Source organism: Mytilus californianus, unplaced genomic scaffold, assembly GCF_021869535.1.
Source record: "Mytilus californianus isolate M0D057914Y unplaced genomic scaffold, xbMytCali1.0.p SCAF_3, whole genome shotgun sequence".
In the NCBI taxonomy this organism is placed as follows: domain Eukaryota; kingdom Metazoa; phylum Mollusca; class Bivalvia; order Mytilida; family Mytilidae; genus Mytilus; species Mytilus californianus.
The window spans coordinates 102826271-102853033 of NW_026262679.1; the positions used below are offsets into that span (position 1 = coordinate 102826271).

General features: G+C 31.6%; 1 protein-coding gene across 2 annotated transcripts in view; it reads left to right on the top strand.

Annotated features, from left to right (window-relative positions):
- LOC127735618 (sulfotransferase 1C2-like) overlaps positions 1 to 26763 on the top strand; it is an 89195-nt gene continuing 62432 nt past the window's right edge. For both annotated transcript variants that reach the window (XM_052245850.1, XM_052245849.1), the window contains exon 1: positions 1 to 67. In XM_052245850.1, coding sequence (XP_052101810.1) covers positions 40 to 67 — 28 coding nt within the window. In that variant the 5' untranslated portion in view covers positions 1 to 39. The remainder of the gene's footprint in view (positions 68 to 26763) is intronic.

Consider the following 26763-nt stretch of genomic DNA (forward strand, 5'->3'; position numbering starts at 1 on the left):
TTGATCAATATTTTGTATCCTTATTTTTACAAGTGGGAAATGATAGCTAAAGGAAAGTATCATTTTGGTGAGTTTCTCAACTTTTTTCGAATTTTATTTGCAATGTTTATGTAGGAAAATCTTACTTCGTGTTCATACACTATTATAACGATGGTGTAATAAAGTAATTAGGGTTCCTCCACCATGTAGGGAAGCTTGCTCACATCTTTCTTGGTAGGCTAAGAGGAACATACAATAACAAACGTTTCTCATCAAATTTCTATTCTAGTTCTAAAATCTAATTACAAAACAGTATCCGGAACATAATATGCAAGAAACTATGCAAAGAACAATAACTCTATGAAAACCCACTGACCTTGCCAATCTACATTCTAACATTTGTTTCTTCAATTCAGAAGTGTAATATCATTGATTTTAATACATTTGGTTGTGCATGACCTATTTCATATTTAGATATAAATACATAGAGCTAGTTTTTATATGAACATATATATATAGATCTATGCTATACTTGTAGTGCCCTATGCGTTTTGGGACTTCATTTTTTTTTTTTTTTTTTTTTTTTTTTTGGTAAATGAAGCCGATCGATTGATTTATGCGCATAATTAACAGACAATTAAACGAAAAAAAATCGTCTGCTCAGTTTACAACTGATAACCTACATTTCTTAAAGAGTGTTTTACTGATGTTTCTAAATCGCCGTGACTATATAAAGGGGAAAAGGTAGTATTACATATTCCCGGCTTTAGGTTGGCCTTTTGTGTATCTAAGGCAGTGAAGGAAGTCAACTACCGAGCACTGTGATTAGATGTAAGGGTACAATATATATTCTACAGAATTTCCGTTTCAAGACTACAAGTTAATTACACTGGTAACTAAGTTTAAATCATGATAATTTTTTTTATTGTTTTCTGTTTTCATATATATTTGTTTTAACTGAATATTTTAGCGAAGAAAAAGAAACCTTTTATTCGAATTCTTTTATATTTTTTGTTTTTTATTTTTGATGACCAAATTTCGCAGTTACTAAATTTAAAACATAGTATTTTAATGAGAACTTTTGGGTTTTTTTTTTAATGTGTGTATATTAAGTACAATTCATTTGCATATCGATTTTTTTAGATTTTTTTTATAATCATAATTTTTATATATACAGATTTCATTTACCAGTAAGAAATTTTTAGAAATTTCTAATGTGTGGGCGGGGATGTTATATTTATCTTTTTAATACTGGTTAATGAAATCATAATACAGTGTTTGCTGGCTGGTCATTATCGCGTATGATACGATTCTGACACGCCTACATAGCTGATGAATATTCATGACTTTATAGATAAGGACAGCACGTGTAGCCAAGCAGAGTAAAGTTGTAGATTTGTAGCGTAAATGTATATATGTAGTTTATAGAATAGAAAATTAGATCAGAAATATAGTTATTAATTATTATAAAGCCAAGCGAGTAAAAACACGGTTCTATCAATATAAACATGTTCCCTTTCAGACAAAACATCAGTCTTAGGTGTCCTTCATCCTTAAACTGTGCCTTTCTTAAGTTCTATGCATGCTTAAATTATCTACATGTAGAACACTGTGCATGATTGGTATTAAATATTTAAAAAAATATCATTAGATTAGTACATTCATTTGCTTAAAGACCAAACAGCCTATTCAGTTCTACCAGTGATTTTTCCTTCAAATTTTGTGTGAAGGTATTTCATGATTTGAGGAACAAAATATGATAAAAAAAATTGGGGGTCACCGACTTAGTTTTGTCACTATAGCAACCGCAGTTTCGTGTTTTCCCTAATATTAACATGATATTTGCTTGTTATTTAAACTCTCAAAAAATCCCATTATATCGAACCTACAAGCATAATTCTTGTTTCATGTTAAACAGTAGATTTGTGTCTATCAAATACAGGTTCAAGAGTTTAAGACTCTTATTGTTTTGATCTTAAAAAATATGATTTATTTCATTCCCGCCAAAAATAAAACGCAAGAATGAAAAACGTTTCAAGTATTAAAAAATATCTACCAGTGATTTTTTCATAAAAATTTCAAGAAGGGAAGTGCCATGTGTACTCTTCAAAATAAAGCAAAAAAATGTATATGTCACCGACCTTTCAAAAAAGTTATGATTAATTTTCATGTTTTTTTCTCGTTCGTTTTGAAGAAAAGAGTTGTCTTTCTTCAGAACATTGAATCTGACGTCATAGTACAAGTTTTCCTTGCTGGCGTACTGTTTGAAAAAAATTGCAAATTAGACGTTTGAAACCCACATTTAAATTTTCAAGAATCAAGAATAACAACTATATTCACCTACTTTATTATCCGGTAATACAAGAGATCACATGTATGTATCAGTATCAGATCTCATGATGTTGTTGCCGCACAAAATTAACCTTCAGAAACATCATCCGTCGGAATGAAAAATTGTTCGAAATAACTTTTACGACGCTTTAGAAAGGAAAGTCTGTTTTTGTCATCTCCCTCTCATTAGCAAAATCATTGAAAATAAAAAGAGAAATGAAAGATGACACTGGCTAACTTACAGACTATTTGACTATATTAGACTAGATGTGTGGGTTTTTTTGTCGCGTCAATTTCAGAACTTCGCCCTAGCGCACTCAGGCTTTCGCTACTGTTGACAGACATTAGCACGGACGGACTTCTTTATACCATTATGTGTCACGACTAAGACGAGCGTATACAAATTATTCCATCTAGTTTGTGGATTCATTATTTCTGAATATTTATAATAAGAAAATTAGAATTATAGGTATAATATATGAATAAAAGTTTTTGATTCTAAAACGTTTTACATCCATTTTACCTATCATAAAATACGATCCCCGTTATAACTACCTTACGTGTTTTGAATAAACGAGACAGTAAATATAAAATACAAATAAGTTTTTAATTCAAAAATTGATATAGAATCTAAGAAATAAATTTCCGTTGAAAAGTATTTCTCAAAACAGGATGAAATATTATGAATCTAAATAGCTCATTTTGGAAATTAAAACAAAGACAAGGTTGTATGTATTGATTGCTGGCATTGAAAATCGAAATTTGTTTTCAATCTTTCCGGTCATTGTAGCTTTTTGAAAGTGAGAAATTTTATGTTGGATCTTATTCTTGAAGCAATTGTTTTTGTCATAAGTTAAATTTACAACAAGTTTAGTTTTAAAAACTGTAAATTTTTATTTTAATTCACATTCACTGAATATATTAATTTCTTATATTTTTTGCCTTAAGCTTCTGTGAGATCAGGCGAAATCTTTATCATTTCTCCTTGAGACAATTTGAAATGAAACAAATGACAAAAGACAATGAACCTTTATCATTTTTATTTTTACTATAAGATTTTGTCAATTAAGCAGTATAGATAAGATTTAACTTCATTGCAAGATCACCATTATTTTACGAGAATCTTAAAGAAATAAGTTAATCTCAACATGCATACGTTGTCAGTATATCGAAACTTCTAGAAAGTATTGTTTATCGGCCTAACCTTCTGAAAACTCAGTTTTGAAAATCACATATTAAGTTAAAATTCTAAGCGTAAGTCATATAAATTTTGCAGTGTAAAGTTACAGGGGCGTACGAGATTTGCGCCGATTTAAAAAAATTTCGATCTTTAATTTGCGCCGATTTGATTTTTTCATTAGCGCCTATTTTATTTTTTTTATCACTAGCCCCGATACTTTATTTGCTATACGAGTAAATACATGTACATGTAGTAAACTTAGAATGTATATTGCATGGTAATATATGGATATGAATAGTGTTCCCTTATGTTTAAGATAATTTTAGTCATATTGTTCGAGAACTTCGTTTTGACACGAGAAAGAAAAGATGGACTTCGTTATTGGCAAGTACAACAAGTATAGAAAAGATAAAATGACAAGAAAGGAATATATCAGATGTGTGGCATATAAATTCTCGGCAAGATAATAATTCATTGTACTAGTATTACATTTTTATGGATTTTATTGTGGTGCTTTGAAATACTGTAAATAGAATTTTACTCCGTGATTTTAGTGGATGTAAAGAGAGTGCACAAATATCTTTTAAATTGACTTATCCTGCTCGAAATTCTACTCCCACCTCCCCTTTGTGAGCAGGAAACAACAGTTATATACATGTTGTAATTGACAATTCATAACATATGTACAACTGGCTAACGAAAGAGGTTTATATGATAAATAAAAAAATAACTTTCACCTATAATTTACCTGTACACAATCGGCGCAAATGAAAGACAAAATCGGCGCAAGTGAAAGAAAAAAAGTGAAATGCAGATCGGCGCAAATGCAAAAAGCCGAGTTCAAAATTTATATTTTGATTATTATTTTTATTAGAACGGAGGTTACAGATAGTGTAGTATCTTTTGTGTCCATTTGTGTTTAATTTCCACTAGGTATCAGTGCGACGCTTAATTCCACTTTTCTTGGAAGACGTAGTTTTAAGCGTACACCATGTTGGAATCCGTGAAAAACGCGAAATAGGACGTTATAATTTGACGGTGTTTTTCATGGCTAGAAACAACGTCATAGAGCTTTTATGTCACTACCAAGTTGCGTTAGTTGATGCGCATCAACAATAGGCTGTTTGGTCTTTAATAACTTATGTTGAGTTCAAACTAGGCTCAATTTTATCCGGAAAATATGCTTATCGCTATATAACAGTATTTTAGATGCCTGGTTTTCTGTAAATAACCCATAGTGGATGATTCAACCGATAAATGAAAAATTCATGCATATAAATTGAATTGTATATATGCAAATATGAAAATTACAAACAAATTCATTCATTATGATATTTTTTTTTTCTTATGAACTTCCTACATGTACAGGTGTCAGACCACCAATACCTCCCTCCAATCTAGAACGTATGTAAAAGTATAGCCCTACTCTGACACAAATTAGTGCTTTTGATATCCTTGTTTACTTAAACTAACCAACAAATTTGCAGAAATGAAACTTTTGGTGAAAGAAAAATATATTTAGACCATTTTGAGCCAAAATTTACTTGTCTATGAGTTTGCATTAAAAATTCAGGATTAATGCGCTCCATAGTATACTAATTTAAGATTTCCAGAAAACCAGGATATTTTTTAGTAGTACCTGTGTTCCCAAGGTCAGATTTTTCTTATAAGTCTTTAAAGGTAGGTTGAATATTGGCATGTAGAAAGGTGATACATGTACAATTCAGGATATACCTGGTTTCTATGAAGTTAAACTTTGTTCTGCCTAACAGATATTCCACTAGAAACTTTGTTATAAACAATGCCATAATATCTGTTCCTGTTGGAACAAATATTCTATACCATTTATTCCGTTCGGAACATATACTGTAATGCTTATTCCGCTGGAAATAATATTCCAGAATACTTTTTCCATTTGGAATTTATATTATGAAGGAACTTCTATTTCGTGACAGTCTGACACCTTTAAAGCGAAAAGCGGTGAAACCCCAAAATCAGAAAACAATTGATTTTTTTTGTCTTAACTGATCATTTGAAATGATAGTAACCACATATCAATCTTTTTTTGGCAAAAAGTCACATATTGCAAATTTGGGCCTTAAACCTGAATTTGTGCTATTTTTAGCTTTTCCCGACCTGACAATATGCTTTCATATAAAAAATGTCCTAAATTGTTATGAATGCACAGTAAGTTGTTTCTGTGGTATTAAACATTAAAACATAGGTTGTTTACTAGCCAAAAAAATTGTCGTCATGAAGATTTAATGAAATTATTTGATTTTTACCCCTGATATCATTGCGTCATACCATGTATTTGGCAGATAACATAGCCTAATGTAAACACTGCATAAACTCACCATAATCCCATTTATTGTCTCAAATGAAAGTTTTCTACCTTAAATTTTATTGACTGATAGTAAATAAAAACAGTTTAATGACCAATACTGCACTTTTGATCAACTAGTAGTCCCATTACTGACACCTGGTGAAAAAAGTGGGGTCAATATTCCTTGACTCTTCAATACCTTGGATTTTTTACTAAACTCATTGTAAAAATTGTGGAAAGTCTTTAAAACAGTAGAAAAAACAAGGAAAAATCAACCAAAACTGATCTTGATATTGAAAGTTTATGTTCCTGTAGTCCAAAATGAAATTTTCAAGTATTTTCTATTAAAGTCATACATTACAGTCAGTTTAAATTGAGCTGTGAATTTTGTAATATAAGTCGCATTTTGCTCAGATAGGATTTTTTACTACAAATTGACCAAGGATTAAGGATAAAGCAAAACAAAAGATTTCTGATCAACTTTTTTTGCTCTTTAGGTGTCAGACCACCAATTTAGAACGTATGTAAAAGTAGCCCTACTCTGACACAAAATAGTGCTTTCGATATCCTTGTTTACTTAAACTAACCAACAAATTTGAAGAAATGAAACTTTTGGTGAAAGAGAAATATATTTAGACCATTTTGAGCCAAAATTTACTTGTCTATGAGTTTGCATTAAAAATTCAGGATTAATGCGCTCCATAGTGTACTAATTTAAGATTTCCAGAAAACCAGGATATTTTTTGGTAGTACCTGTGTTCCCAAGGTCAGATTTTTCTTATTAGTCTTTAAAGGTAGGTTGAATATTGGCATGTAGAAAGGTGATACATGTACAATTCAGGATATACCTGGTTTCTATAAAGTTAAACTTAAGGTAAAATATTTAGAAAGCTGTGAAAATTGCAAAATTTGGTTGAACAGATAGGGATTTTTAATTGGTGGTCTGACACCTACATTGTAAGAAAAATGGGTGATTATACATTTTTGTAAATATATATATAATTATGATTCTGGCATTAGAACATTACTATCAATGGTTTAGACATAGACAAAAATACATTAGGTTTCAAAACCTGTGAAGTAGAAATTTTTTACTGTGACATACATGTACAAATGAATATTGACACTATAATATTTCATAGGCAACCTTTGATTGCTTTCTCAATTGTTTCCAAATGCAGTGTTTTTTGTTTTGTTTTTTTTTTATTGGGGGGGGGGTTGATTGATGGGGTACAATTTTTAATGTCCAGCAAACTCTTATTTTCTGTCCACGAATAAAGTTATTTATGGTACCGCAGCTAGAATAAAGTATGATACTTGTTTGAAATGCCCCTCCCCCTTTTTTAAATTTCTGGTACATTTTGCTATCAAGAAACGAGAATTCTGTATAATAATCCACTGGCAATCAGACCTAACATCTATGCAATTGAATTCTGTCATATGCAATGATTCAAACAGTTATTTCGTTTAAAATAAGTAATAATCATACCTGTATGGTTTGTACGCTGGCGGTCGTCAACTTGGAAAACGTAGACAAAGTAGTTCGCATGTACGCACTTTCAGCAGAATAGTCAAATGGCTACAAATTGTCGTTAGATTAAAATTGAATCGTTAAAGTTAATACAACAACTCGTTTTAAACAGCGTTTTATGCAATTAATGAAAAAATGTATGCCTGCGCTGCGGATGACTACGTATAACAAGATCTTGTAATTGTGAGTACGGCTGATGGCAAGGGTGTTAAACGCAGGACTTCGGGAAATTCCGGAGAGCCGACAACCTTGCTTCGGAAGTTGGAGTAAATCATGAAAAAACGTTGATGACGTCACGGTCACATGAAAAAATTATGTCTATGAGCTGATAAACAAAACAACGTCAGCCAATCAGAAGACGCGTTACATCCAAAATTAAATTATAGTGTTTTAAAGTGGACACGTCTTGACGAAAAACAATTATCGGACACGTTTGGGGGATGTGAAATCGGACACTTTTGGGCGATTTGGGATTTTAAGGACACGTTTGGGGGTATCGGACACGTTTAGGGCGATGGACATGTTTGGGAGTGTTACATATATATTGGATACAAAAGGAAATGTTGGGTATACTCAAATGAAATAGCAACGACAGATATAACCAAAATATATCTAGGATCAGTTAAAACTTTGAGAGATACGGTGAAACTCAAACAATGGGTTTTATACGTTCGTTGTTTGATCACATCGGCTTCTTTTCAAAGAAGTGTATCAAGCGTAGAAAAGTAAGGCATTGTCACTGCTTCGTTGTTTGTAAACCATCTCACCTGGCCTGAGACGATGTTAAAGCAAGATCACTCACGCCAACGAGAGTATTGACCAATTAGTTTGTACAATAAAAATACTAGAAAAAAGGACTGCTTAAAACTCGAAACCTCGTGTCCTGAGTCAGTGTTGATTGTTGATGTGGTATGTGTGTCATATTTTTTTTTTTTGCCGATACCTATTATCCCTGTTTATGTATTATTCGAATAGATATAATTTGTAATCATAAACACTCTACCTAAAGTTTCTATGTTCACATTTTCGTTCTACATGCTAAAAGACGGACATCGATTCACAATTAATGTCTATCTTTGATAAGTTGACATCTAATCAATTGCAATTTTAATAATAATATTTGTGGGTTATACGATAATGAGACAACAAGCATACGATACAATCACTCAAAAGACATGCATTTGGGGCTGAATTTACAGTCTTAAACTACAGACATTTGTCTTCAAAATATGTAAGCCCTAAATCATCCCAATCACGCGTTAAGATAAAAAAAAAAGCTCACAGATTATGAATTTAAGCTTAAAGTACTTAACCTGCTGAAATATGAAAATATTCCGTCCTTTATTCTAGTATATGTGGTGTACTTAGGAGTAGATGTTATAGAGTAATTCACTTGTTTGAATGTAATGGATGTGAATTGGATAGTCTCCCTTTTTTAAATTCAGAAAAACACGATATTGTCCAGTGCAAATTATAAAGAATTTCAACATAAGAGGCAGAGTTAATCCAATAACCATTAGAAAGTATACATGATTTTTTGATACGGACAAGAATATTATCAACCAAAAATCTAACAGATACCTTCTAATTATTCAAGAACCTACGAACGTTGCTTATCTTATACTTCCAAATTTTTTAACACCAAGAAATAACAAATACCACTACCAACATAAACTTGGCCAAAATCTCTGCATGTCAAAAAAGGAGTTTTTATCATTGGAACAGATAGAGTTACACACAGATTTATCGGAATACTATTTTACATAAATGAAAATCTATTTTTGATTATTTGGTAATGAAGTATACAGAGTAAAATTCATAAATGTCAACAGACAAACTGATTTCAATGAACGTTGCTCATCCTAGACTTCCAAATTTTTAACACCAAAAATAACAAATGCCACTATTAACATAAACTTTGCCACAATATCTAACAAACGATAGATGTTTACATAAAATTTCCTGGACTTACAACTTTTATCAAAAGACACAGATCTTAATATCAAATTTTTGAGGGGGCATGTAAAGGCATTGTTTAGTTTATGTTATTATACTTCATGTCAAAATGCCACTTTTGATAGACAGTAATAACAGAACATTCAGTATATTGAATAACATAACACATATCTGAGACTGTGATAGAGCAGATTGTTACCCCTCTAAAAGACATTATCAACCTTGGCTTCGCCTCAGTTGACAATGTTTTCTCGGGGTAACAATCTGCTCTATCAACCTCTCAGCTATGTGTTCTTTATATATTGTCGTCCTGGTTGCAGGTATTTCCGTTTAATGATTTATTTATACCACTCCCCGGTTTCACTTAAAAACAAGAACAATAACAACTAATAAAGACCTAATAATACCGTGTGATTGCAATCATTTTTAAGTGAAACTAATCTCACACTCACACACACACACATGCATGGACCTTTATTGGATAATTTAGATTTACCACAATTCATTAGTTGTTATATTCCGCTCATAATGATCGCTCCATTAAGGCAAAGTAATTATTCGCATTGAGTTTTGTTATCTACAATATGTATAACAAATCCAATATTGTAACTCAAAGGAAACTTATAATTTCAACTCGAAGTTTAAATTATTCTAATAATGATATGAAGCAATGATAAATAATATAAAACATTAAACTATCCATGTGAGTCAAAATACAAGGCTTCATACTGCCAAGATTTTTATGCTGTCTTGGCAATGAAATCGTTGATGAATATTTAACCAATTAAATTCAAGAGAACCCATTTATTCTTAAGAAAACCTATTATTTACTAAAGAAACTTTTGTATAGTATTTTCCTCACATTGACTCCCGAGATCTGACTTTTTACCACGGCTTCTTATCGGTTACGACAATTTTTTCAAACTTTGTTTGATAAAAAAGACACGCTAATGATATATGGTAATAACATGTATAAGTAATAACGTTTAATTTTGTTTAAAAGTGTACAAAGAGTATTTTTCCTCCATGTTTTCCTTCAGGAAAGCATCAAACCTTTCATTATCAGCAACTGTAAAGTGGTTTTTCCAGTCTCCGATTACCCCTGCAAAAAGAAGTACAACTTTGTAATATTTAACAGGCAGATTGTGTATACAATAACATTAACGGTACCAATTACTGCTCAGGTGCACATTTCGACAATTAATGTCTCTTCAGTGATGCTCGAGGCCAAAATATTTGAAAAAAAACCAATGTAGATAGAAAGTTTTTCATTTCAAAGTAAGATTTCCATTCAGAATTTAGTAAGAAATCATAGGACTTCTTATGTTCTACATCAATATGGTTTCAAAGATTGCTTCTCATAGATAAATCAATGAAAACTTGATCTTAAAATTGTGTTGCCTTATCTATCGTTGAAAAACAACAAAATAACCATCTTTAAAATCAGGACGACGAAAATACAAAGCTAAAGACTGACCAACACAACAGTTGGTACTATAAGTTAGCATACGAATAGCGATAAAGTTAATATGATTTCATATCAGTCAAAGTTTATTCTTTTTTAAAACACATGTACTTTATAAGTTTGTATATATAAAAAAGAAGATGTGGTATGATTGCCAATGAGACAACTCTCCACAAGAAACCAAATGACACAGAAATTAACAGCTATATCACCGTACGGCCTTCGACAATGAGCAAAGCCCACACCGCATAGTCAGCTATAAAAGGCCCCGAAATCACAAATGTAAAACAATTCAAACGAGAAAACTAACGGCCTAACTAATGTATGTTCATTGCTTTATTTCTTTGTTGTACGCGTTTTTTTTTTGTTTTTTTGTTAAGTTTGCATTGACTTATATAAATGTAATTTGCATCTAAATAAATATATGACTACCTGCATACGTAATTTCTAAGTTTACTTGAAGAATAAGAATCGTTTAATAAAGTTCCTATGAACTATCCGTATTGGCCGTGGTATAGATTCTCGATCAGCTATATTGGTCTTCTACTGTTTGCGTTTTGGGGCCATTACAGGTAACCTCAAATATATTCAAGGCAAAGGAAAGAGGTTGGTTAATTACAAAATAATTAATGTTAATTTGATATATCATATGCAACTGTTGAAAATTTTATTTTTCGTTTGGGTTGTTCAAACCTGAAATTGAAAATCGAAATTTCTGAAGTTTAACAGCAATAAACCAAAACGGCAGTCGATAAGGCTTTTTGGCATTCAGCTTTCAGTTTGTATGACGGTCACTCTTTGTTCTTAACAATTATAATTTTAAAAACACAACGTTCATTCATTTTTTTTATATGTAATCAGAACTGTATAAATCTTACAAATAAAAAAAACAGGAGGTTGCAAGGTTGGCACACAACATCATAGTACCTAGAGTCAGAAGTCTTCAAACTGATTACCCAAGGACTTCGTGTCATTGATTTATTTGTACATACCATAATAATATTAAATTTACCTTTTCTATATAAATTAGAAAATCTTTCACCAGTCGCTACCTCTGTTCCACTATCTCGTATTTTTTCTATTTCCCGCATTTTGCTTACGGTACATTTGTCCTCTATTTCTTTTAGTAGCTCTATATCCCTTGGATAACCAATAAACTGTCCAATCTCTGATAAACATTCAATAATGTTCTGAAAATGCCATAATACAATATATCTAATTTTTCTTATACATTTTATAATTTATACAAAAGGTAAGAATTTAAAACTAAAACAATAGGCACCAACTGTTACAGCCTTTTATCTTTGATGAGTTTTTATGGCTGATAAATAACTCACCCAAGAAAAATATACACGACGACGAACTATAATATAAAATATAAAACAAATTTAACCAACCACATGTGTATGAGCCAGTCAGTAGTTAGAAACCTTTAACCAAACCACATGTGAATGTGCCTATCACTAGTTAGAAACCTTTAACCAAACCACATGTGAATGTGCCTATCACTAGTTAGAAACATTTAACCAAACCACATGTGAATGTGACTATCACTAGTTAGAAACCTTTAACCAAACCACATGTGAATTTGCCTATCACTAGTTAGAAACATTTAACCAAACCACATGTGAATATGCCCGTCACTAGTTAGAAACCTTGTCAGCGGTTGTCTTATCTTAGTGTTTTCTACTCACTACAGAATTCGATGCTTAAAGCAGTTCTTTGATAGTCTTTGTTACATCTAATCTTATTTTTAGACTTGATGTTATTTAGAGCTTGTAATATTTAACAGACTTTATGTTGATGTCTGGATGTCTTTTGATTGTGTGTCTTAAGGTTGCTGTCGCATTGACATATACCAATCATATCCTTTTATTCAATGTATAGGAAAAGTCGTTCAATTAGCTTCATGAACAAAAACTGGGGGTGATCTCATGTGCTCTGGAAGCGTAAGCAGATCCTACTCCACATGTGTCACCCGTCGTGTTGCTCATGTTAGTACAAACCCGGTAATAAGTCTCATTCGGTAGGTCACATTCGGAATAAAGGGACGGGATTGTAGTTACGACATTAGGAACATATCCGCTATCATCTGTGAAACGGATATTCCATAACGGTCAACCAACTCGTGATGGCGTCCGTAAAACTTACGAAGGGATGATTTCAACTTCACCACTTGAAACTCTTGGTTTAATAGCTTCCTTGTTAGCAGCAACCCTCTATCAAGGAAATCATAATAGGAAATACATAAACTATTCAGACAATATGTTGTAAGATTAAACTATTCAGACAATATATTGAAAGAGTAAACCTGATCATAGAAAAACCCAGTCAGCAAGTCTACCAATAAGATATTTACAACTGGTTCGGTTCTTATACATCCTTGGCTTTCTTATATTCGGCTTTGATCGTTTATGATCCAGAATAGCACTTCGGACTCTAGACATTTATAAAGTGCTGTTTCCATTTGTTACAAACTTGATAAAAGTAAATTAAAAATGACGGCATATTATTTGAAAATAAAACTAAAATTTCTTCACTATTACTTGCAAGCCAACTAAGATATCAACAACTCTTTCTTTGGTACTGAAAGAAAAAAATCATGAAAGATACTCCGAAGGTTTCATATATTTAATTAAAAGCGGTCATATTTGTCAGAGACCAATAAATATTTCGAATTTTTTTGAAAACGCAAGAAGGTTGGCTTTTTAATGTTTCATATTAACTTTATGTTTATGATGAATTAATTTGAAATTCTCATGACAAAAAATTGCCTGTGCAAAAGACAAGACATACTACTGGTTTTATAGCAGAGAAGTATTGATGTTGTCCAATCAGAATCAACGTTATAAATAAGTTTATATAGCTTTGACAAATTTAGATTTGATGTTATGATTTTTAAAAGATTAAACTATGAAAGCTTGAACTACTTACCGTTTTTAGATCTTCGTAGTTTAGTATTAGCACAGGCTGGTCTGTAGATGACACGAATTCTGACCATCTCTTATTGTAGAAGAACCAATTTGAACCAACACTGCGATCTGCTCATATAAAATATAACAAAAACAAAAGAGTAAAAAGAAGCGGAAGATACCAGAGGAATATTCAAACTCATAAGTCAAAAACAAACTGACGACATCATGGCAAAAAACGAAAACCGACTAATAGGCAAACACCAGTTTACAAAACACAACATAGAAAACTAAAGGCTAAGTCTAATTCTATTATATCACATTCGAGGAAAACCAATTTTATTTGCTAATTGAAAATTAAGCTGAATAAAATAATTTAAGACAGCAGAGAAGATAATTCTGTTTTAACTGTTTGTTACTAAGACTTAAATAAAGAGTGAGCTATTTATACTGTAAATTTATGTTGTCTCTAGTCTGGTCAAAGGGTCAGAGTGTCCTACTTAATCAAACGATAAATTGTTGAAATTAGATAACATGTTTTCACTTGCAGAGAAATTTCACTTATGACCAGTGCATGATTGGATTACATCTTTCTTATTGGTCACTGATCTTTCGGGGTCAGCACGAGTTCACGTGTAAGTGCGTTGTGGTCACTTCCTTTAATCATCAGCATTTGATGTGTTAACTTGTGATTCTTATCAAACAATTTGTTAAAAATTTTAATTTTATGGATAATTTTGGACTGGAGTGATTTCCTTTTAGCAATTTGAGGTAAAATCGAACTTTACTTTTATTTTTTAGATATTTTATGCTTACATTCTGAACAAACGTACAGTTAATTTTTTACCATTCTTCCATTCGGATAGATCTAACGATTTTGATTTATTAATTAATTTTGGTGTTGGTGGCGACACTGTGCGTTTGCGATCAAAATGTAATTATTTACCATACTTATAAAAAATGATAGCTGATGTTTAACCCGATGTTGTAATTTTACAAGTTACTGAATCCTTGATAGCATCCTAATGTTTGCAGAACGTATATCCGCCTTGTGTATCTGTAGGAGACATGGTTCATTTAAATCTAACTACAAATGCAAAAATTTTTGCATAACGATAAAAATACCATACATGATAGAATGCAAAGTTACACACTTATATACGATGTTATTCACGATTCCATACATTTAAACACTCTCATATGAAAGAGCAAGACAGTTTAAGTTTTTTAAGGCTATGCTATTATTTATTGGGCTACAATCCCATTTGCCTTACTTGTTTGAGTAAGGTGGACGATATTTCAAATTGTGCAGAGAGCTTGGTTGCTTGTACAATGTTGTACTTATGACCTCTGTGTCATGATTTCCTTTTGCAATTATGTTTTATTTAGTGTTCATTTTTTATGCTAGGTCACGAAACTCATGCTACTTTCGTAAATCTCGTCACGGTGGTTTGTTTGGAGCTTATAATTTTGCAAGTTAGCCTAATCGCTATAATTGTTAGTATTTTAGTTTATGCAGGTGTACCTTGTTTGCTTAATGTTAACGGTATAAAAAGGATATGTCTCTTACCTATATCGCAACCTAATGCTTATTTATTACGAACCAATTTACCTGTCTTTGCCTGTTTGGGTAATGTGAACGATATTTTAATTTTTGCAGAGGGCGAGGTTTCTTGTACTTATGCCCTCTGTGTATTGTTTTTGCAGAGGTCTAGTAGCTTGGTCTATGACTTCTGTGTATTTACTTTTGCAAATATGTTATTATGTAGTAGGTATTGTTTTATGCTTCGTCATGAAACTCATGCTACTTTTGCAGAGGTCGTAGTAGCTTGGTCTATGACCTCTGCGTATTTGCTTTTGTAAATATGTTAGTATGTAGTGGGTATTGTTTTATGCTTCGTCACGAAACTCATGCTACTTTTTTTGCAGAGGTCGTAGTAGCTTGGTCTATGATCTCTGTATTGTTTTATGCTTCGTCATGAAACTCATGCAACTTTTAATTATTATTTCGTCATGGTGATTGGTTTGGAATAAATTATTTTTGTAATCAATCTTTTTGCTACGTACAAAATTGCCAGTATTTTGAGACATGTAGCTAGATTCACATGTTTGTCAGTTTATAATACATGTTTTTAATGTATTATTTTATTATAATTATGTTTACTAGTATAATTCATGTACATGATATAGTTATGGTTGCGATGAACGTAATTGATAATTTTTATGCCAATACTTATGCATTGTAAGGTCGTTTGCTTTTACTTTATTCTAGATTTATTATTAAAAATAACAATGGACAAGACATACTTATAATATTTTAAAGTTCAAACTCTTCATTTAATACATAATATTTAAAAATCATGTCTGTTTAATGGTTGAATATTGAAGAAGAAGAAACTATGATAATTAAATAATCGCATACTATTCCTTAACATGCGTTATGTTTCTGGTCCTAGAGGTCGATCAAGTTTGTTTTTTAATGATAATTTAAGTTTTTCCATTCTTTTACATTCTAATTTTGTTCATTTCATGCTTTAACTATGGACAAAGAGCACTGAGTCTGGCATTGATCTACGAAAGAACTTTTTCCCATTGAAGGAAATGTGCAATAAAGCGTGATATCAACAACTTACATATACTTTCATATATCAGCTGAGCGGTATGCCATAGTTCCGATAATACAAACATACGAATGTTGATGGGTTGCTGTTTCACTGACATTACTTAATAACACATACCTAATTTCGAGATTAGGATTTTGATCCAGACGTGCTTGTCATATCAACAAGAATCATTGACTTACCAAAGCCTACTTTGACTGTTTTATAAATACAAATTAACAAAATACGACTTCGATCAGCATTTGGATACACAACTGGACCCTAGTTCAAATGAAAGTCCAAAGCACCAATTGCTATTATTCCACCATCTCTGTAAAGTTTGCTATGTCGTTAATTGTCTTGACTCTCGTAACTATACAGCGCTTAGTTTTAGAAAAAGAAAAAAACAAAGACTTCTGCTGCAGTTCATGGATGGAATTGTCCTATCCGTGATTCTAGGATTGAAGTCAAATGCATTTATGGAATTTTACAGCATAAACAGAATTAAGTTAGTAACAGAACTTTATGCTTCAGCTGTTTCGGGTCAGTATTGCCTGACAAAACGTTTATAATCTTTATTTCATACATTTACAACTATCTTGTTTTGGGTCAGCATTGCCTGCCAAAACGTTTTATGATCTTTATTTCATACAATTACAACTGTCTTGTTTTGGGTCAGCATTGCCTGCCAAAACGTTTTATGATTTTTATTTCATATAATTACAACTGTCATGTTTTGGGTCAACATTGCCAGACAAAACGTTTACTAGTATATGATCTTTAGTAAAAAAAAAAAAAGTAAAAAAAAATACTATGCTTCTGTTTTGGGTCAGTATTGCCTGCCAAAACGTTTATGCTCTTTATTTCATACAACTACAACTACTTTGTTTTGGGTCAACACTGCCTGCCAAAACGGTTTATATGATTTTTAGTAATAAAATGCTATGCTTCTGTTTTGGGTCAGCATTGCCTGCCAAAACGTTTTATGGTCTTTATTTCATATAATTGCGAATGTCTTGTTTTGGGTCAGCATTGCCTGCCAAAACGTTTACTAGTATTTGATCTTTAGTAATAAAATGCTATGCTTGTTTTGGGTCAGTATTGCCAGCCAAAACGTTTATGATCTTTATTTCATACGATTGGGATCTATATTGCCTGCCCTCCTGCCGATGCTGTCTTTACACATTATTCAGACTGTCAGTGTGGACATTTGATAGGCTACCATTAAATTGTTTTTTAAATTTTATGGCTCTGTTCAACCTCCTGTATGTTTACATGAATTGTTCGTAAATCATGTTATGGTTTTTAATGTTGCCTATTCAATTCAAATTCGTAATTATTCAAATTACATATATATATATATATATATATATATATATATATTGTTGGGCTGATGTTTAGACGAGTTGTATATACAGAATGTACACAGCCATGTATCACCATCACTGCTGGTGATCCGATGGATAAATCTGTTGTAGAGTTGTCACTGGTTCAGACGTACTAATAAATATAATTATTTCTGTGACTGTATCTCGCATTAATTTGTAGGATCCTTTACAATAGATATTTCAGCTGATCTGTAACTATTCAATCTTCATGCCTTATATATCATGTACTGTATTACGACGCTAGATTAAAACTGACGAGGAAAGGTAACACCCGGCCACCGAAAGCTTTATTATTTGTGAAGCCTAGGTGGTCGGGTGGTCTAGCGCGTCGGATACAGTGCAGGCGAATTTGTGTCACGATATCTCAGTAGCATGAGTTCGAATCCCGGCGAGGGAAGAACTAAAATTTGCGAAAGCAAATTTACAGATCTTACATTGTTGGGCTGATGTTTTGACGAGTTGTATATACAGAATGTACACAGCCATGTATCACCATCACTGCTGGTGATTCGATGGATAAATCTGTTGTAGAGTTGTCACTGGTTCAGACGTACTTATAAATATAATTATTTCTGTGACTGTATCTTGCATTAATTTGTAGGATCCTTTACAATAGATATTTCAGCTGATCTGTAACTATTCCATCTTCATGCCTTATATTTCATGTACTGTATTACGACGCTAGATTAAAACTGACGAGGAAAGGTAACACCCGGCCACCGAAAGCTTTATTATTTGTGAAGCCTAGGTGGTCGGGTGGTCTAGCGCGTCGGATACAGTGCAAGCGAATTGGTGTCACGATATCTCAGTAGCATGAGTTCGAATCCCGGCGAGGGAAGAACTAAAAATTTGAGAAAGCAAATTTACAGATCTAACATTGTTGGGCTGATGTTTAGACGAGTTGTATATACAGAATGTACACAGCCATGTATCACCATCACTGCTGGTGATCCGATGGATAAATCTGTTGTAGAGTTGTCACTGGTTCAGACGTACTTATAAATATAATTATTTCTGTGACTGTATTTTGCATTAATTTGTAGGATCCTTTACAATAGATATTTCAGCTGATCTGTAACTATTCCATCTTCATGCCTTATATATCATGTACTGTATTACGACGCTAGATTAAAACTGACGAGGAAAGGTAACACCCAGCCACCGAAAGCTTTATTATTTGTGAAGCCTAGGTGGTCGGGTGGTCTAGCGCGTCGGATACAGTGCAGGCGAATTGGTGTCACGATATCTCAGTAGCATGAGTTCGAATCCCGGCGAGGGAAGAACTAAAAATTTGCGAAAGCAAATTTACAGATCTAACATTGTTGGGCTGATGATTAGACGAGTTATATATATAATATATATATATATATATAAAAGTCTAAATTGAAAACAACGTTCAAACCTATGATTGCGTTGGATAAAAACCGCAATTTTCATACGTGTGCATGTAAAACAAATTTCTTGGTAGAGGGGTCTAAATACAGCACAAACAACAATTTCCAAAAGACCAAAAAAAGTGAAAAAGTCTATTTTAACAAATCGCATTTGACTAACAGGTCGAACAACTGATGTTCTTAAACCCTGCTGACTGCCATTGGCGATTGCCAAATAAATTGATCACCAGATATATATATATAAGGACTTTATGGTTTATCCCAATGATGTACTAAATGTTATGGTCTTTAGAGGTAAACCCATCACAAACTAAAGATTTGATATTTAACTAAAATGGTTATTAATTTAATGGGTTCTTTCTCTTTCGAGAAAAAATTTAGAGTATGTGTCATAAATTATAAATATTTACTCGGTTAAAATTTACATCATTTACCTTTCATCATGTTCATCGCAAGGTAAATAAAAATTATACGAAAAATCACTTAAAGCCGGAATATTATTTCAAAGATATTTTTCATTTTACAACTTTATTACGACCATATACAATATAAACCTTTTAAAATTTATTGCATTGGAATATTAGTATGTTCAGAATAAGTTCTGTAGCATGTCAGGAAGAAAATTAATATGAATTTATTTGATGTATAGTAATTTATTTATTTTATATATTTATTTATTTATTTTCATTATTATTATTTTTTTTTTTCAATAGAAAAATCAAATTCCCGATGTATATTAAGTATATTTGAAGTGTAAATTAAAAGTCTCCAAGCTTATCAGTGCTGGATAAGTAAGTTTGGTGGATTCCCGTTATTTTTATAGTTGTATTATCGATATAAATTATTACTATTAATATTGAATGGTGGTATTCACCAGTCATTAAATTTCTAAAAAGCTGTATATATTCACGATTATGACTAAAGCTTAATTTTTTACCGAATAATGAGTTACGCAAAATATTTCTAAAATCTCATATCAATAATAACAAAAATAAATGTGAGTTAAAAAGGTCTATATTAGATATTTATTTACTAATTTCAATTTAAAAACTCTTTCCTTAAGAAATTAAATAAGTCTATGATCTTTATACAGTTTTGATTGAAAAATGTCATGTGTAGTATGAGAATCAGTTGCTCATGATCCCATATAGAAAAAGTCAGATATAAAACTTCGTATTTAGAAAGGATCCAGGGCTTCGTAAAAATGTACTTCTATTTTGTTTGAAGATTTAAGATTAAAGATAAAGTTTCGGTTAATTAATGTACTAATTGTCCGTACTAAAATATTTAGTGGATACTATTCTTAAATGTCTAGATGTAAGACGATTTATGAATTCTGAAACATATACTTAACGACGATTATATTGTAATTTTATTGCTGAGGTCCTGACCGGAATAAGATTTACACCTTTAATAATTTTTATCAGTAAGAGATAATTTAAAAGTAATATCTTGGTTTTATGATCATATGAACTTTTAATATTTCTGCTCAATGTTTTACAAAAATAAAGTGTTATTTTTTGGTGTACATGTATGTGAATGTCATGCTCGTAAATTTTTCAAGTAACATATAAATTGTATTCACGTCGCCAGAGTCCTCGGGTGGGGGATCCACTCTTTTAGCCTTAGAGTGGCTTTGGGATCCCCTCTTTCAGCTTAAGATCGGATTTGTGGCAGATTTTACTCCCCACCTTTGCTATTTTTTGTCATTTATTCAATTGATATGATATTAGTTGATGTAATTTCGTATTAATTATGTATTATTATTTCATATTAAATATGAACTTTTATGTCAAATGTTTTATTTGCAAAATGTATTTTTTGCAATTTATGATTTTGAATAAATGACCTTTTTCGTCAGTTTAGTTTTTATATCATATAGCAATCAAGCTCCGACTCTGGCCTGTGTATACTTTGTATGTTTATGGTATCTAGCTGTCTGTCTTAAAACCAATTTTATTTGCTAATTGAAAATTAAGCTGAATAAAATAATTTAAGACAGCAGAGAAGATAATTCTGTTTTAATTGTTTATTACTAAGACTTAAATAAAGAGTGAGCTATTTATACTGTAAATTTATGTTGTCTCTAGTCTGGTCAAAGGGTCACAGTGTCCTACTTAATCAAACGATAAATTGTTGAAATTAGATAGCATGTTTTCACGTGCAGAGAAATTTCACTTATGACCAGTGCATCATTGGATTACATCTTTCTTATTGGTCACTGATCTTTCGGGGTCAGCACGAGTTCACGTGTAAGTGCGTTGTGGTCACTTCCTTTTATCATCAGCATTTGATGTGTTACCTTGTGATTCTTGTCAATTTGTTAAAAATTCCCACCCACATACCTCCCTTAATTTTTATCTTTTGAAGTAGATATGTATTTATGTTTATTTGTGGGGCAGATTTTTCTCCCCACCTTTGCTATTCTTTGTCATTTATTCAATTGATATGATATTAGTTGATGTAATTTCGTATTCATTATGTATTATTATTTCATATTAAATATGAACTTTTATGTCAAATGTTTTATTTGCAAAATGTATTTTGTGCATTTTATGATTTTGAATAAATGACCTTTTTTCGTCAGTTTAGTTTTTATATCATATAGCAAATCAAGCTCCGACTCTGGCCTGTGTATACTTTGTATGTTTATGGTATCTAGCTGTCTGTCTTAAAGAGAATTATTTATAGTGTTGCTAAGACTAATAAAGACATTTCTCGCAATTTAAGGCCACCACTTTCTGAATGCCTGAAGACAGTTTACGTTGTGAGTCGATTTTTTCTCGAACAATTGAAAATAAAAATTCGACAATCATTGAAAATGTTCAATGAAATATTATTAAGTAAGTTACTCTACCGAGTGAAATGACTAAAAATTCCAAAAAAAAAAGATACTAAGGTGGTACCAAAAACCTTGACTAAAATAAATTTGGCTCGTTTAAAATATAAAATTTTGACAAAATATTTACTTTGATCCTTTGACAAAAATATAAAAATTTCAAAAAACTTGAACCACACACTTTATCGGAAAAATTTCATTGGATATATAGCAGTTTGACAAACACTAATTTTGATCATTGAGAAGCTTAATATTTCCTTAACAATAGAACGTGATTAAAACGTAACGTTGAGCTGATTTTTACAGAGTTATCTCCCTGTAGTGTTATGTACCACCTTAAAATGGTCAAACTGCAAAAGGGATTCATTGTTTTAGTAAGTATTTCAAAATTCGTGCGCTTTCAGTCTAGCGTGATTCAGACCAAAGAATCAAGTTATACATATAATTTAATCAAATTACTTATACAGTAATAATAATTGCAGGCGTTTGCATTGATTGGGTAGGTAAACGTTTCTCTAATAATGTACATATTGGGTGTAATATATTATGAACACTTTGTTGTTTTTGACGTTTTGTCCAAACTATCCGCTTTTGAAGCAAAATTCATCCAATCACTTCATTTATTTTAATTTTCTGGTGAGACAGTGACACAAATGATACGTTATTGTTTTTACGGAAAACAATATGGAGATTGATGTCAACTTAAATTCCTGTGAATTTACCCCCTTATTGTCACAAGCCCTAGTTAAAATATGTCTCTGTAATAATGTAATGCTTTTTAAACACAGTTCTTTCAAATGGTTGTATACTTACCATTTTCAAAAGTGTACTGCAAAAATTGGGAAAAATCTAAATTCTGATCCATCAATTTCGTCACAAGTATATGATGGTACAATGATGTGATTATGTCTTTAGGATTACGGAGAATCAAGATAATTTTACACTTTGTATCAATGATTTTCTTTGGTAAACATCTTGGTGTAAAATGAGTATTGAATATTCTTGGCCTCTGTAGGTCATTGTAATCTTCTGGCAGATGAAATTCCATCATACAAGATTCTTTAGCTTTCTGATGGTATTCAGCCTCGCCTTTTACCAACATCTGGCACATTTCCCACACCCAGTGGGTTCCTAAAAATATTTAGGCTATAAGATTTCAAAAAATTCCGTGGTGTATGGAATTCATGAACTTTTCCATGCCTTTCAATATTATAAAAGATTATTTTCAAGAATGCACATAGTAAAATGTTTTTACAAGGATTATTTGTATACATGGGCTCTATATCTTTAATTACGAAGTGCAGTTAATTTGGTCTAAACTGGAAACTTTGTACACGTCTTTATTTGGGGAGGAGTGTTTTAGTATTCATTTCAAATTGGTGAAAACTGCAGTAAGATTGTCTATTCTTTGAACCGTTCATGATTACCCCAGTAACTCCCTTCATTTCTAAAATATTCGTAAAATTGAAACAATTAATTGCAGAAGATTTCCAACTCAAAAAAGTATAATAAAAGATGTTTTCAAGTCGTCCCGTTTGTTGATATAGTCAAGCGTTTGGTTTTGTCAGTTTTATCGACTTGCCCTTTTTGAATTTACCTTGGAGTTCGGTATTTTTGTTATTATATATTTTATATTTTACACCTTCATACAAATATATATAAATATATGTTTTCTTGCAAAATCTTTAATTTCAGATATGGCATAAAGTATTAAACGACAATCCATCATTGTCTTTATGGTCTCACTGTCAGATATATGCATAGCTATGTACAGCTTTAAATTTACAGAAAAAAATCATACTTACCACATTTGGGGTATGCACATTCAAAGATATCATCATCATAAACGTCCATGTTTTGAATTTGTGGTATTAAGACCCTCGGATCAGGATAAAATCCAACCTTTCTATCAATTATCCTTGTCTCATATTCATCTGTGAGGAGATACTCGGACACTTTGCCTCCTGGTAAGGCGACGTTAACAACTTCATCTTTTTCTGTTATTGGTCCTTCAAAATTAATTTTAGTTTTAAACAGTTTTTTTATATATATTTTCTTCGCATTATTATGCAGTTCAATTATTCCCCATCTGGTAAGTTACCAAAATAAAAGCTCCATGTTTTAAATGAAATAAGCACTTTAAAATGTCGTGCTTCCCAAGCACATTTCTGGATTTACATTCATCAGGAACGCTCAAGTCTTAACATTTGAGCCAGGGATGTGTAAATATGATGCAACACTAGGAGATATTGACAAAAAAAAGACCTAAACCGAAATATTATAGACAAATTTGTCTGAGAACAACTTTGCTTGAGGGAGTTGGAACCTCAGTTTCTTAATAATGTAATAATTTGTCAATATAGAATTTACAACTCATAAATAAATCATGTTTCCCCAGACCAAAATATCTATCAGCACACAATCAACTGATTAAGTGTAAAGACGTCACCAACAGTCTGAGAAAAGTAATAAATTGTGTAATGCCAAAATATTAGTATCGACAGGATGTAGCACCATTAGTATTCATAACTGTATAGCAATACACATTTAATAATGTTTTAAATCATAAAAACAAAATCAATATTAATACCATAAAAAGACAATATTCAAAGATCTTACTAAAGTGTTAAACTTAAAAACCTTAAAGAATAAATGTATTTCCTGGATCAATATTTTAACATGGATCTTTTCTAAATTTACCGGCTCTACAAGCAACATCAACGTAAAATTTGAGTTGTGATATCCCGTTTGTAATAATCTTTCTACAGACACAGTAAAACTTCCAAACCCAAATCCATCAGAATATAAAAAATATTCTAAGTAATCCTGACTTGATAATATACCCATTATACATATATTAGGTTTATTCAAATCTTAATCGTCACATCAACACAAAAAAGTGAACGATATGGAAAATATACACACGTCAGAAAGTACAGATGGATCATCACAGTCGATAAAAAGAAAATTGATAATAGGGAACGTAATATCATTTCTTTTGTCATAAATTAACAACAAGTTATAAACTTGTAATAAAGGACCTAGTTAAGGTCAAGGTACAGTAAAATGGATAGCGCTATGTTACAGATTTTGGTAGCATTTTGTATACAACTTTTCCTCGTTGACCTATAACTGAAAATCAAACAAAAATAAGATAAATTACAATAAATTACAATAAATGAATATATATTATTTTTAATTGTACTTGGGTTAACCGTACAACACCGAGTATTGGTATGTATCTGTCTCAATTCATATCTTACGCGCGTGCATAATCACGATGTACGGATATCCTTAACACTGTTTGTTGAAGATGCAAAAACTGGTCCTGATGAAATAACGACTGAAATCGATACTACACAGGTTTTACGGTCAACACCTAGAATTGGTTAACCACAACGATGTGTCTGTATTTCTACCAACGAGAGACATAGTATCGTAGTATCATACCTTAAGAACATACTGTAAAACATGGTATGGTACGGTGATATGGTATGTGTTATGGTATGGTGGTATACAACCATACCATGGTATGGTATGATGGTATCGTAGAAATTACTATACCATGGTATAATTTGATGGTATGAAGCATGGTATGGTTTTTGAAGTAGGAAATTTTGAAAAGTTAATAAACCTATTAAGATACTTGAAAAGTCGTTTTGAACTGTAAATTTACCGAAGGTGTCCTGTACCATATCATGATATTTTGACGGAATCTAAATTCGCGTGCCCAGCCAACACACTTGATCCTGCTCCGTTAAGAGTTCATCTGATTCCTTTTTTATATATACATGGATATTGATTTGTATATTAATAATTGACTTTTCATATACGAACATTGATAAACTTGTGTTGCCTCTTAATGAAATTGAGAATGGAAATGGGGACTGTGTCAAAGAGACAACAACCCGACCAAAGACCAAAAAACAGCCCAAGGCAACCAATGGGTCTTCAACACAGCGAGAATACACATTTTATCAGTGGAGATAACAACAAAACGATGATTAATTACTTTTATGTAAATAAAATTCATTGGTTTTCTATTCGATATAACCTTGGATAGAAACCTAAAAAAAGTTATAAGAAAACAAATGAGACACATTACAGGAATTCTTACAGTTCAACTATTAACGTAGTATTTTTTTCATAAAGATAACCTATCAATAAAGATAATCTATCGTAGTATATCAAATTAAAGTTATGAAAAAAAACGCGAAGAATCTTATCAACTCTTAACATTTTAAAGCATAAATGAAACTTAATCAGTATACTTATGAAATATAGTTACCATAAGTAAATAATTTCCTCTCTCCTATGTTAGACACGATACATATAATGCTCAAGTTTACTTGTCCTTTGACCTCAAATAATCGTATACTGTCACTTATGTTTGCCTCCTAATTATATTTAGACATGGACGTAATACTTAAAATTCAATATTACTTCCATGGTTTAGATAACCTGTTTCCTGTGTTAATTAATTTATTCCTTAGTAGTATGATTTAACCCATATTAGTTAGGTGTTATATAACAGCGTATCAATTTGATTATTAATAAGATGATTGACATTTTCATCTGAAATCGTCCGATATTGATATGGTTAAATTCATGGTACAACTAAAATAAATACTCCTAATTAATTTCAAGTTTAACAGATTTTAGCAACAAATGTACCTGTTTTATTTTTTTATTAAATCAATACATATGATTAACGAAAAAGAAGGATTTATACCCTAAAACCGCTATATGCATTTGAAAAATCAATAGCAGAGGAACAAAACTATCATTAATGTTCTTTATCTAAAGGTTACATTGAGAACTCGACATGGAGCAAACATTCTTTCCTCACTGCAAGTGCAAGA